This window comes from Prinia subflava, chromosome 1 (genome assembly GCF_021018805.1).
Source record: "Prinia subflava isolate CZ2003 ecotype Zambia chromosome 1, Cam_Psub_1.2, whole genome shotgun sequence".
NCBI classification, from domain to species: Eukaryota; Metazoa; Chordata; class Aves; order Passeriformes; family Cisticolidae; genus Prinia; species Prinia subflava.
In genome coordinates this window covers 134578818-134593505 of record NC_086247.1, presented here as the reverse complement: position 1 = coordinate 134593505, position 14688 = coordinate 134578818, and the positions used below count along the sequence as shown (strand labels likewise).

The following is a 14688-nucleotide window of genomic DNA, read 5'->3' as shown; positions in this document are numbered from 1 at the left end:
TAATTTGTAAAACATGGTTCTTTTGCAATGTACCTTAGCTTTCATAGGATATCAGCATACCTTTGCTTCACAGAATTGTATTCACTGAGAATTTGATAAACTGAATTCATATTCTCAATAAAAATGAGGCAACTGTTAATATGGTACCAAACAATGCAGATTTGATTGTGTGAGCATTTCCCATGTTTGTAGTAATAAAAAAAGGAGGTGTTAATACCATATATTTTGATGTAGGAGGAGCCATTTGTTAGGGAACATCATTCTTTGAATCAGATACTACACATGCTGCTTCTTGATATGTCATGGAAAACCAAAACTGTACAATATTCAGATTAAAATAATTTGCCGAGACCTGACAACCCTTGAAATATCTAAGGAGGTAGATACCTCATCTCCCAAAGTTATTATCCTTGGATTATTTTTTCAGTTTTAATAGATTCTTTTCATATGGAAAGCAGGATAATTTTATTCTGCTGTTAAAGACAGCTGCTTTCTGAGTTATTTTAAGACATTCATTAGCAGCTCTTTGTATTTTGCATCGTGTGGTTTTAAATTAAATAATAATAATTTCAAATCCTTAAAAGCCAAGGAATGGAATTAAATTATTACCTTCTTGTTTGCTTTCTTAGCTGACGAGTTGTCAAAAGTATTTGAGTAATAAAAATTCCCAGCAGGCACAGTTATTTATGATAATTATATTTAAAAACTACCATACTTACTGCAAATACTTGGGCTTTCATCTGAGTTATCTTCACAGTCATTTACAAAATCACACAGATTATTCTTTGGGATGCAGTACTTGTTGGCACACATGAATTCCTCTGATGTGCAGGGTTTGTCTGAGATAAGCAGAGGGGAGCAGTCTTCAAAGGTAATGTCATCCACTGCCACATCTCCCATGTAACTGATACCACGTTTTGCCCTGAAAATAACCTAATAAAAATTACAGAGCTATTACAGTAAGCCACTGATAAGATAGAGGAATGCTTATGTTACACACAACATGAAAAGAACAGAGACTGATGGTCCTCACAAATCTTTTAATATGAAGTGGTCAGTTCTCACTGTCAAAGCTTAATTCTATAAAATCTTTTATTACAGTTGGTACAGATCTGTCTATATAATTATTGAAGGACCACCTTCTAACATTACCAAGCACACAAAAAAAGGAAATAAATCATGCCACTCGAAGAGATAGAAGAAGATACTAGTCCTCACTCATCCTGAACTAATAGCAAGGGTTCTTCCCTGCAAAGTAAGTCTGAAAAGTCTGTCATTCATCATTTATTCCCATGAATGTAAAAAGAATTTTAAAATGCCATTAAATTTCCAAGACAGAAATATCAGGATATGTAACTATTTTAAAAATACGTTACTGACAATCCTTGGGGATTTGGGTTTTTTTGTAAGTCTACAACTAAGCAAGTATCTCTAAGAGGTTTGGGAATCTGCTCCAGTTTCAAAGCAAACATCATGCTCAAGATTCTTTTCACAGAAGCCAGATGTTTTTTACTTACTGTGCACTAAGGAGAAAGAAGTAGAATATTTTAAGCAGAGTTGGATTCAAGGATAGAAGGGATTCTCAGTCTAAAAAATGGATATCAGTCTGAGATTAAAGAGGAATGAGAAATCTCAAAAAAAAAAAACCATGAGTCCAGCTCAGATAATGAATCAGACAGTCAAAAACTGTTTTTCTCTATGAGGGAGGAGAGGCACATACATGGTGTAAAAAGGGAAATGGTGAAAAAGGCTTAATACAGAAGTACTAATAGCCAGCTCTCTAGGAAGCACATCCCGTAGGAAGACACACCTGAAAATTTGAACGAATTCCTAAGAACACTTCTGCTCTGTTCCACTGAGGACCTTGGCTGCCACTCTGAGTCCACAGTTTAGAAGTCTTGTTACTGCTTTTACAGAGTACCTAAAAAAGAAGATAATTCTAGGTCACAAAAAAATATGTTTCCATTACCAAATCACTTAAGAGTTTTATAATCATATACAAGAGTACAATATTATCTTGTACATCAAATTTTTATTCCACCATTAAAATTCACAGAATCATAGAATATCTGAAATTAGAAGGGGCCATCAAATCCAAATCCTTACTCCTTGCAGGACTACCTAAAGGTGAATCATATGAGTGAGACTGTAAGGCTCCCTGGGGACTCTGTGCAGTGCCCAGCCACCCTCTGGGTGAAGAACCTTTTCCTAATGTCCAACCTGATGCACATGGACATGTCAGTATAAATGTTAAGAAAAAAATGTTTTAAGATTTTCTGATCTCCTCATAAACACACCCAGCCCCCAGCCTTAAGTGGACTATCATATCTCCTTAATTTATCCACAGTGACTAGCAGTGAAAATTGTTCCTTAGTTGGTTGTGATTCAGTTGTACAACATGGAAAGAGGGTTAGAAAGACTTACTGGAAAATATATTTGTACATGCATGCAATTAACTGCGCTTCCAGGATGGATTTTCTTGTCCTGATTCTTAAAAACATTTTTTTTTCTTCTACAGGAGATTTTTTCTTTTTTTTTTTTTTTTGTAAAGACAAAATTTCATCTGTCTGAGCAATGAACGACTTTTAAAAGCCTGAACCCTTGTAAACAGCAAATTGGGGAGTGATGATGATACACTTCAACATGAGCAGGGAGTCCTAAATGTTCTTTGGGCAATCTCTTGGGCATCCAGACTCAACTGAGCTGACAATAACAAGATGGGTGTTTGATGATGTGTGTCAAGCTGTGTCTCCAGCCAGCACTAGCACAGCTAAACATCCATTCTCCAGTTTCCTGAACTACCTCTGCTTCCAAGGATTTACTGCTACTCTGTGTAATCTTCTTAGAGCAGCCCAAGCATTTTTCATCATAATGAAAACACTCTTTTTTTTTTGTTTTAAATTTATGCAGTCCCACGAGTGTATATGTTATTGCATAACAGGCAAGTTCTGCCATGCAAACAGCAAATCCTCACATTAAAGAGTTTTCATTTAAAGGGTAAAAGAAAGAGAATAGATAATATATTAAATTGGATAGAAAAACAAGTGACTTCTGACTTTATAGACAGGAATTTCTACCACAGAAGACATGAATTTTAAAAGAAAATAAATAAATTAGTGAGAAAATAATTGTATTATTTGAAAGAATAAAGAGTGCTGAATGGGAAAATGCCTTTTTTTTTACTCTTAAATATAAACAATATATTTATAAGAAGACAGATATGTGTGTAACTATAGACACACACATATTTTTACAGACTGTAAATTATCCACTCTATTATATATCTAATTCCTTCATCATAAATTCATATTTTCTATCATATCATGAAAAAGGTTAACACTTTAGAGTAAAACATGGCCATTAATTTGTATGCTGTTAAAACCCAAGTCTTCCCTGTACTTTAATGCACTTTGAACCTCTATGCATTTCAATTACATTGCAAAAAAGCACATCTAATACTTCGGTAGAACTACCCATGCCAACTCAAAGTACAGAAACTAAATTAAAAAGGTTCCAACAAATAATCAGACTGAGATTGCTCAGGAAAGTGGCAGCAAATCAATGTTTAGGAAAGTAATAGAAAGACAGGAAGGCAGCCATTCATGCAAACTGCAGGAAAATCTTCAGCAATACTACATGACACTTGATGGCATGGATGCTGAGTTACAAGCAAAAGCTGAAAAAAATGTGGTAGTCTTGGGGGAAGATATGGATAAAAGGTCTTTAAAGCACAGAAGATATTCCCATTCATACAATACTTAGAGACTTCTTAATATAAATAATGAGAAATCACCTACATAATTTTATATTCTGAGTTATTCTTACACCCATTATTAATTGATTAATCAAGCAATTGAAACCAGGCAATTACTAACCGTGTGCAAAGGTTTCATGATTTTCCTTTGGTACATCTTAAAAAGAAATAATTTGGGGATGAGGGAGAATCAGTTAAAGAATACAGGGAAATTTTAATCAGTGTTAAAACTGAGAAAAGAAAAAATCTATACTATACACATTTGCCTTTTTGGCTGGGATTACTGGACATGGCTCCACAGAATTTCCTGCTAATTTCTACAAAACACTGTATGGATGTAATTCCAACTAACACGGGTTCTTGCACTGTAAAGAAGCCTGGACCCTGGAGTCTGCAAAGTCCCAAAGCACATTAATTGTTCCCAAGCCTTAAAATTGAAGATCAACCATCTTTATCCTCTGATGTCCCACTGATTCTGTTTAATTAATATTTGACCACTTGCCAAGCAGCCTAGCAAGGTCTTTACCTAGTTGGGAGAAATTTAACAATATTTTTAAAAATTTAAAAAAATGTTTAGGGAAAAATCCAAGAAAATATAGCAAGTGCCTCCACTAAATATCTAACAAGTCACATGTGTGGCATGTAGTTCAACACATCCCAGATTACATTTCTAATGTCAACACAAATATTAATTTTTTTTCCAAAACAGTTGAATTCTGTCACCTTTTATTATAATTTGTTTTTCTGACTAACTGGGCTGGTGAGAATCTATTTATTTATATGTTTATATATGCACTGCCCACATCCTGATACTGAGTGTACAGGTGACTGGGTAACTTATATGAGTGTTTTTTTCAATCCATCCCTGATGCTGTAGGTATTCCATAACATTCCTGGGAAATCCCATTATAAGCACACAGCTCAGTGGTAAAAATAATTGTTTAGAAGAGTGTTGCTGCTTTATTCATTTCTCTCTGCAGTGATTTTTTTCACCTTCTAGTTGCTAATGAGTAGAATTTCCTTTACAGAAGTGTTTTTATTTTAACTGGAATGAAGAAAAGGGTATGAGAAAGCAAATTTATTGCTTATATGCCAGAGAAATAGTTCAGTGCTGCTTACATGAGTATAATTAATCTCTGAAAGTGACATATTCAGCTTTTCAAGGCATAAATTCTTTCTACAAGATTTTATTTCAAATTTTGATACAATTACTTCTTTTTTTCATGCTCTCACATTAGCCAAAGCCTTTATGTCCCAATATCTATTGCTGGTTTTCAGTGTCAAATGGTACTGAGAGATCCAAAATTTTTTTCCTGTATGGAAGTTCCAATCATGGCATGTCTATAACAGTCACAATTTTTGCTTGTTGTAGAAATTTATCATTTCTCCAGTCTATTTGAGCTAATGCTTCCTTCATATCATGTTGAGAGCAGTAGAGTGCTAACAATTGTTAATTTTATTTTATTAGCAGCCTGGGCTTTAATGAAACTAAAAGAGAAGGCATAAAAATTTCCCCATGGTAATTTCATGCAGAAAAGCAAAACAAAACAAAGAGCACCTCTGTACCTCCAGAGAACCTATTGTTGAACCATTCATGTGGTTCCAGAATATGATTTTGCATCTGGGCCCTGTAAGGGAGATGAGTGGGGTGACAATATCAGCTGTGTGACCAAATTCTCCATTTGAGCTGTCTGCAAAGAGATACCAGCCTTCTTCAGTGCACCTGCTCAGAGAAAAAAAAAAGGGTTGTAATTTATTAAAACAAAACATTTCATCATAATTAATTTAAGATTACATTATTTCCTTAGATAACATGTGCTGTCTGAGTATCTGGGTGAATCTTCGTTTGTAGCCAGAATCAAAAAAACACCCTTGCAAATGCAGCTATTATTTTTTATCAGAGACTGGCAAAAAAAAAAAAACCAAACCAAACCAAACCAAACCAAAACAAAAAAAAAACAAAACCAAAAAAACCACAAACAAAAAAAACCAACAACAACAAAACAACCAAACAAAAAAACCCGAAAAGAGCTGAAGTCAACCCACAGGATCATATAGATGTGGGCTAGAGAGACTCTGAGTTTCCCTATTAGCCTCTTTCCTCAGGGAATTTAGAGGGTTTGATCCTGGCTTAATGTCAGGAAAACCCAAGATATTGGATGAAATTTGGTCTCCTGTGCTACTGGGAAAGGTGAGGTGTCTTTGAAGTAAGCATCAGACTCTGAATGCACAGAGACCAGAAGAGCAGCTTTAGTGTTTTGAGTAACTGAGATTTAACCCCTAAAAACCTTCCTTTCCAAAATAAAAAGCAACTGTTGATCAAAGATAAATTTCTCTTCTCTCCAACAGAAGTGCTTCATGCTCAGTACTCCTCAAAAGAATCCTCCCCAAGTGCTCACAAATCTGACAATGGAACCATGTTTTTGGATAGATGCTGGTATTAGATTGTCCTTTCCTTTTGGTTTTCCTGATCAGCCAAGTTCTGAGCAACCACTCTGTAAAGTGGCATCACTACAGCTCTGAGAAGACAATGACCCACCCCACAAGCACTGCCAAGAGAAACACAACACGCTTAAAGATGCCAGGACATCAGGCCCTTCACAGACTGAAAATCCTGCCTTAAGGGAAGAGGAAGGAATTTGTTGGTACAGGGTCAGGAACAGGCCTTCAAAATCCTCACAAATCAAAGACTGTTTTTTAGCTAGACTACTGCTTCTACCCCCCATGTGTCACACCAGAAAAAAAACAAAAAACGAACAAACAAAAAAAACCCCCACAAAACAACAAAACCAAACCAAAACAAAACTAAAACAAACAAACCCACAACAAAAACAAACAATAAACCCCAACCAACCAATCAAAAAGACAACATTTTAATGGGACAGATCTTAATTTTGACATGGATCAGAGATGTTACATGTGAGAGCACTGAAAACTGCTCATAAACATGGCACGGATCAAAGTTCATCTGGGTGGAATCCTAGGGAAAGAGTTAGGATCTGTGGAAATCAGGATCCTCTCCACAATCTTACTTTTCTTTTCATGAAAAGGCAGATAAGAGAACTGCTGCTGGTGCTTTTCTTTTGTCACTGAATTCTGGCAACTCAAACATTTTTATAATTACTTCATCCTTTAGCCTAAGTATTTGAACATTCTCCAAATATACTGCCTGTGCTATAACTAATAGTTGACAACTTTGAAAACTCACAGTTACAGATCTTTCAAGAAGTATACATTTGGACAATTCATTTATTTCCTTGCTTTCTGCTGAAGAAAGCTGTTATTTCAAGTTAGTAGTGTTATATTTCTTTTTTGTCTTGGTGCTGAGTATTCTACCAGTCTGGCTTGGAGATAAAAGAGGATCCAGTTCTCTTAAGGTTTGCAAAAAATATTGAAAAATTCAGAATTTACTCTGCTTCTGGGAACTCATGCCTTCAATGGCCCAAGGGTGTTGGCACTGTATTTACAACAGCATTCAAAAGGACTTGTAAGAAGCAGAATGATGAAAAGCTCCGAAGAGCAGCAGCACTCACTTTCCAGAGTATTCAGTATTGCATCCCTGCCTTTCAGTGAGATTAGTTTGAAAGAGTGGCAGTGTACAATCAGCACTGTGGTGAAATTCAGCCCTCCATCTCCTGTGGGTGTGCTCTGTCGGGCACAGGCAGGCCAGAGGTCACAGCTATGCCTGGTACTGCTGTCACACAGCACAGCCCAAGGCAGCTGTCACTGCAGCTGCTTTGACCTTCTTTCAGTGTTTGCTGTACTATCACATTTAAAACCAGCAAACCAGATGAAAGTCCCCTGTATGAAACACTTCACAGTGCTGGCCACTAAACATGGTGGGGGTATGTGGTTCCAAGACTAAGGTTATGTGGGCAGGTATATTGGAAATGGAGGGATCAGAAGGGGGTGGGTAAGTATGTGTGGAGCATCCTTGTCGACTTTCAATCCTATCATGGAAATTTTTACACTTAGGACTACAAGGCTAATGTACTTGTGACCTAACCATATTTAAAAGGAGAACATTTTTCTAGTGAAAATTAACCTGCATCATGTTTGCACATAGAACAAAGTAATTTCTTGAATTCTTATGCTGCCTGGTATGGAAGACTGCATGGAATTTCCAGGGAGGTGCATGATCTGTAGGGGGAAGAGTTTGAAGAAAATAATGAGTAATCATTCTGTTTGCAGAGAGTTCAAGTGCTAGAGGGTCCATACGTTCTGTGAATGCAAAATTTTTTGGCAGAGCCAATTAACGCACGTGCAATTATCTGTTCAGGTTGTCAAGCTCTGACTTTGAAAGTAAAGGATTTCTTAGCTGGCCCACTTTTATTTTAACCTAGTATGAAATTTGCAGTTACTAGATATTACTAAGCTTTCCATAAACATAAATTAGCTGATTCTCTTGCTCTGCCAGAAGATGTTCTTGTCTTCATCCCCAACTTTTGTTTTTTAAGTGATCTTCTGAGAAGGTAACTTTCTTCATTGTGAGAGTTAATTAACTGTCCTTAAATTAATTTCTTTCCTATTCCATAAAAAGTCTCCCTTGAGTTGCTTTTTTTGTTTGTTTGTTTTTAATGAGACCTCAAGAAGTTGATTATAACAAGTGTAAAACAAGGTATTTTTCAACATACCTAATAGTAAATAAATCCAGCTTTCAGCATAGATTTTATGTAAGTGCTGAAATTCAGCAGAATACAGGCAGGCTCCCCGGCCAGTAGCAGCAAGACCTCAGGCCAATTTAGGAAACTAACCCATGGAAAACCTTTTAGTTGGCAGCTACACTAAGTGTCATTAAAATCTTGATATTTACCCTTTGAAAATAATTAATTTTACCTCTGTACTACAAGCATTCCTTTTACAAAGACATTCCTGTGCCAGTCCAAAAATTCTAATTAATTTCAGAGGGTAATTCACAACATTTTAATGGATATAAAATTTTCAGCATAACCAACTGACCAACATTTGCATACTTGTCTTAGTTAATAGCTTAATATTTCAAATATCTTTCTAATTGTAGTTGGCAAAGAATGGACATTCTATGAAGAATTTTCATGCTATTTCCCCCTTTAAGGCACTCAAAAGAACACAGTGAACTGAATAATTGGGGAAAGATTAGGTGGTTTAAGACATATTGAAGACCTATCAAAAAATTAGGCCCATCTTAAACCTGGCAGTGTTATCAGGTGATGTCTCATGTTGTGAATCACACATTTCACAGGACTATTTGTCTATCATTGCAATGTCTGAAAGGGGATCAAAACTTATCCAGATGAACTTTCTTGTATAGCAAGTTCAAAATCTTATTTTATGAATTTTTGGACATCTCTCAGTTTTTGAAGTGTTAATTTGTCTGTGTATCTTCTACTAATTGTTTGAGAATCCCTGACTTAGAGAAACACTTAAATGAACTTATAAAATACTCTTTTTTCACTGTTTTTCTTTAGGACTGAAAATGATATCTGATTAGAAAACAAACAACTCCCTTTCACTAAAACCTTCTGATTTCCTTCCAAATTTCAGCAATAATGAGAAAAACAAAGAGAAAACATGAACTGGGGAGGTACAGTTTAGTTTCCTTAGAGTTATAAAGTATCCCAATGATCAGCACACCACAGTAAATTTCAAAATTCAGAGAGCAGCAGCCTCCACGTGCATTTCCATTTTTCCTGACTATATGTGTCCATAAACACTGTACAGCACCTATAGATCAAGTCAGAGCCCCACTCCTATTGCATCTCTTGTGCATTGAAAGCATTGCTCTTCAGCTCCCCAGCACCGTCTGTCTGGGACGGCCAGGTGAGGGACCTGCCATCAGAACAGATGGGCCTCCGTAGAGAGAAAAAACCAAAATAGTGTCCAAGAAAACCCAGTAGGGCACTTTCAAAAAAAGCACTCTCTTGACCAACGGGGTATTGGACACATTAGGAAATTGTGGGCCATCAAAGCTCAAGCTGATGCTTTGAATCAGTCAAGGCAGAGGTTTCAGTTTGCATTTCCCACACCTTCCTTTATCAGGGTAGTGGGGCTGATCACTCACTTCTCTATCTTCTTTCCCCCAAAGCGTGGGTAACCAGCAGGCAGAGGTTTTGCTAATGTTAATGCATTTGCAGATTTTTTGTTTTAAATTAACTAGGATTTCCTAACTAAAAAGACTTTCATCAGAAGATTTCTGAGAAAAAATAGCTAATAAAGTGTTAAATTCTAACTTTCAATTCCTGAAAACATGTTTATGAGAAAATATTTATGTTTTTGCCATTTTTTTCTTGTACTGTCAGCATAATATAGCACTGATATTTTAATGTCTTATATATTTGACACAAGGTGGTTGCAAACTCTGATACTTTGACCTTTCCATCATGCTGACTACATTTTCTGTTGATTCCCATTAATTCCTGTTTCTTAGTGTTAAAATCAGGTGACATGACAGTTCTGGTAAAGTTTAACAAGGTATAAAAAGAAAACTTGTATTTTCTAGCAACAAAAGTTGCAGTACAAATATATAGCATTCAAAATTCGTTATTACAATATTCCAAAGGAAACAGGCAAAGACTTGAGGACAAGTTAATCTTTATGTATTCAGATAGAGTCCAGTGTTACCTCAATATTAAGAATAAAAATGGGGAAGCCACATAAAAGGGTACATTTTGTGCCTTTTACTTGAAATTTGCCTGTAAGGTGGGAAACTGTTGAAAAGTGGGTAGAAAAAACTTATAAATATTACAAAATATTACAGAAAGTGTTATAGAAATATATAAATAATGTACATATACGTATACATATAAATAATATAAATATATAAAAATATTATATGTAAATATATATATATAAAACAAGCCTTCTGTTTAAAAAAAATAAAAAACAAAACAACAACACCAAGAAAACCCTAACATTTCCCTCAACATTGTATCTGCCTGGAGAAATCACAAAAAATGCTACAAGAATTCAGAAGGGAAAGACAACTCAGTATTCATGCACTCATTCAAGAAGAAATTTATCTCCTTTACGGGCAGGTAACAGTTTCTCCGTGCACTGCCCCTCGTGCTGGTTAGCTCAGCCAGAAGGCCACAGGGGATGCAGGAAGGAGAGGGTGCTCCTGATGGGCAGTGCCAAGGTTTTAATTAAGGTGTGTAGTGACTGTGAATCTGATAGAAATGTGGTGGGGCACCCATCTTTAGGAAGCATGAGAAGATTTATGATGAAAAAGGAGAATGAAAAAAAATACCTTGTTTCCTCTGTATCTGTACTTGTTAGATATTCAGTGTCTGGACCAGAAATTTTTGACTACTTATCTTTCTGTAGATAATACAGTATGGGCTATTATAGATCATAACATGTGAGCAAAACCTTCACAGACCTCTTCTTGCAGTTTGACATACAAACATATTCATAGGCTTCAAAAAAATTCTTCTTAATAAAGATTATTGCAGCTGTGAGGATATTGTTTCAGAAAAAAAAAGAATCTATATTTAAAATTAAGTGTTAAATTAGAAAATGTTTAATTTCCAGTATTCCAATATTCTTAAAGGAAGATAAGAACTCCAACAATTTAATTAATTCTACATGTAAGAGAAAGTTTTTTCTGTGCTGAACACTTCCAATCACTTAAATTCTAATAGGGTCCTAATAGTAACTGAAACATGAATCCAACAGCTAGAAGAAAAGGAAAAAAGGAAGGCTTTCCTTGAATTAATTTAAACATTTCTGTATAGATTAAAAAAAGTTAAAATTGAGAAAATTTTAATTGAGAAAGTTAGAATCAGAATTGAGACCAAACTGTTGTTAGGAATGCAGATTTTTCACTTACAGCCATTTGTGTCATATTAATTTCAAATTGGTTATTCCAATTTCTCTTAATATGATTTGAAACTTTTTTTTTCCCCAGTAACCTCTCACATCCATTAACATTTAATTTAAAGGCTTAAGAAATTCAGAAACAAAAAATGGAATATGATTGTCATACCATAATAAAGAAGACATAAATTTTTGGAGGACAGCTTTCAGAAAGGATGTCACAGAGCTGTTTCCTACTGCAGGAGACAACCTCTACTTGAGTTCACAGCTGTCTGAAATACTGAATGCCAACTGACCAAGTTCTTTGCATAGTGCTAGAGAAAAAAAAATTCTATCTTGAGCATCAAAACTTTTTCCCATGAATACAGGATTGAGGTTCAGTGGTTAATTCAAATTGAATAGAAACACAGATGCTTAACACACCAAAACAAAAGTCATGCTGAGACCTGCAACTGGATACTGGCATCAGAAATTTGCTTGAAAGAAAATTACCAGAAATGTTAGAAGGAATTCTTGTACTAAATAAAATGTTAGTATATTTATTATTGGATCCTAAAAATCAAAATTCCCCCCAAAAATTTCTACCTGTCTGTGATCATGCTTCAAGTGTATCACATAAAACTTTGATGCCTTGTTTTAGGTAATAAATATGAATTCTAGAAAGAAAATGAACTGGCAAAGTTCTACCCACACAGTCTTCACTGTTTAATTTATTTTCATTATCAGATTAACCCCATGCTCTGGCATCCTAACATAAGAGTTAAAAAAGACTTTGGGTACATTCCCTTTCTTTGTACAAAATTAAGTTTGATTAAATTATGATTGCTTGGGATGAAATAATCGGACATCATCCTGCAAATAGTTTCTGGCCATTAGCTTGTTCCTAAAAGTAGTTGGTATTATTTAGGTTGGACACATAAGGAAATTCAACCCAACAACCAAAAAACAAACAGAAAAAACAAAAAAAAACCCCTAAAAAAACCAAAACCAAAACCAAAACTAAGACAAAAAAACCAAACAAACAAAACAAAAAAAAAACCCAAAAAAACTCACAAAAACAAAAACAAAACAAAAAACAACCAAAAAACCCACAAAAAAATCCACCCCAAAAATAAATAAAATAAAATAAAATAAAATTTTAAAAAAAAGAAAAAAAAAAAAAGAAAAAACACACACACACAACTTTACAATTTTTTCTCCTCTTTTGAAGTTCTTAGACTCTCAAATTTAAAACATTTCTTCACTGCTGAAAAAACTTCTGGGCATAAATATACTACTTAAAACCTCTAATTTTGCCTAAATTTCCCATCCTGAATTCTGATAATGATTGTCTGAAAAGCAGACACAAAAGAAAGACAGATGCATTAAAAATATGTTTATCAGGGGAACTATTTACACAGCAATAATTATCATGTCAGCTTAGAGTTTCATCTCTACATCCATTTTTGTTTTGATTTATTAGATCTGATGCATGAATGATCATATTAATTAAGTGACTACAAAGTTTTCAATTAACAGCTGTACCCAAATATCATTAATAATGTCAAAGAATTTGCTACATCACTAATCAGATTCTTTAAAAAGGATATTATCCAATAGACTATCCATTTGCTGGGGTCAATTTAATACACTTGTTTAAGCCTACACAACTACAAGAGAATTGCATTTGTTAGCTATAGAAACCTGTCACAGGAGCTCCACACTCATATATGAACCAGCAGTCATAGAATTTTCAGTGCACAGTGCCAATGTCACCCAGCCCTTTGCACAGCACGTGACAGAATTTTCCAGCTCAAGCCAGGCTCCAGTGGCAGACTTCCTCCAGCCTGAGGTTTCTGTATCCACTTACAAGCTGTTCCCTCTACTTGCAAAGTAATTACTTTCACTTAATTAATGTAATTACAGCTTCAAAGACCCACACCTTCACCTCACAATTCGCCAGCCTACATGTGGCTAGCCCAAGTCCTTATTCGGGGGAAGCAGATTGTTTGACTCAAAGGACTCACAGGTATTTTTGCTGAAAGAACTCATTGTAAGCTGCCCTGCCAACTACTCTTGCATCAGGATGAATCCAAACATTTCTATACATAGTCCTGCATATTTTATTTTAATTTGCAAACATATAAGATTACAGTAACACAGCTTGCCTCATCTAACTAGTGGAAATTTGGGGAAAATGGATGAGAAAATAAAACTTAGAGTTGCAGGGTTTTAGTTCAACAAAACTGCTGCTCTGTATCTCCTGTGGTAATTTGGAAGCATCTATTTTCTGTGCTTCTCTATAGGCCAATAAACAAAGGGAAGGGGGAAACCACAGAACCAAACTGCATCTCATGTGAAACATCACAAGAACAGTACATTACAGAGTTGCCTGAAAACTGCAATCTCTATGGATATTTTACTTTCTCTTTTCATCAGTCCTTTTCAATATAATGTTAGTTGCATTAAACCCTAAAAATATGTTGAAAACCAGTAATACAATTCCATGTATCACTGAGCCAAGGCGAGCCTACAGTGGAAAGGTTGTGAGAGGATTTACTAAGTACACATACAGGTCTGGTAGTGGCTAATATACAACAATTAAAGAGCAGTCAATGAAAGATTTGCTAGCTAATTTATTGTAAACAGTTCCTCTTTTTTATGTAATACACTTCTTTTTCATATATAATGTAGAGACCCAGAAACAACTAGACAGCATTTCAATTCTTAGCTTTTGTTATTATTGCTTGCTATTGCTATCGAAAGATTTTTTGTGGGTTTGGTACTGTTGTTTTGGGATTTTTCTAAAAATACAGTAATTTCAACAAAGTACATGGTGAAACTAAGGCATTGAGCTCACTTTTTAATTGTGATAGAAATTCAGGCTGAGTAAATGCAAAATAATGTCATTTTAAACTAATAGCAATATAGAAAAGACTTTGTTGAAGTGGTTTTAATTTAACGACCCTCTGAACTCTATGGGCTATTGTCTCAGAAAGTAAACATGCATGTCACTAGAACCAGGCAAGGATTTTTCTTTTCAGAGTAATTACACTGGACAGAAATTTTATTATTAATGAAGTTGGATAACATTGAAAATTTTTGAACTCAATACATTTGCTAGTCACCTGTAGGGATTTCTTTTTTGATAAGTCCTACTT

At 35.1% G+C, this 14688-nt stretch overlaps 1 protein-coding gene across 1 annotated transcript in view; it reads right to left on the bottom strand.

Moving 5' to 3' along the window:
* MALRD1 (MAM and LDL receptor class A domain containing 1) overlaps positions 1–14688 on the bottom strand; it is a 230822-nt gene that overhangs the window by 133902 nt on the left and 82232 nt on the right. Inside the window, exons 21-23 of the mRNA XM_063413520.1 lie at positions 5321–5477; positions 1811–1921; positions 720–933 (exon numbers count right to left, since the gene is read on the bottom strand). Of these exons, the coding sequence (XP_063269590.1) occupies positions 720–933; positions 1811–1921; positions 5321–5477 (482 nt within the window). The remainder of the gene's footprint in view (positions 1–719; positions 934–1810; positions 1922–5320; positions 5478–14688) is intronic.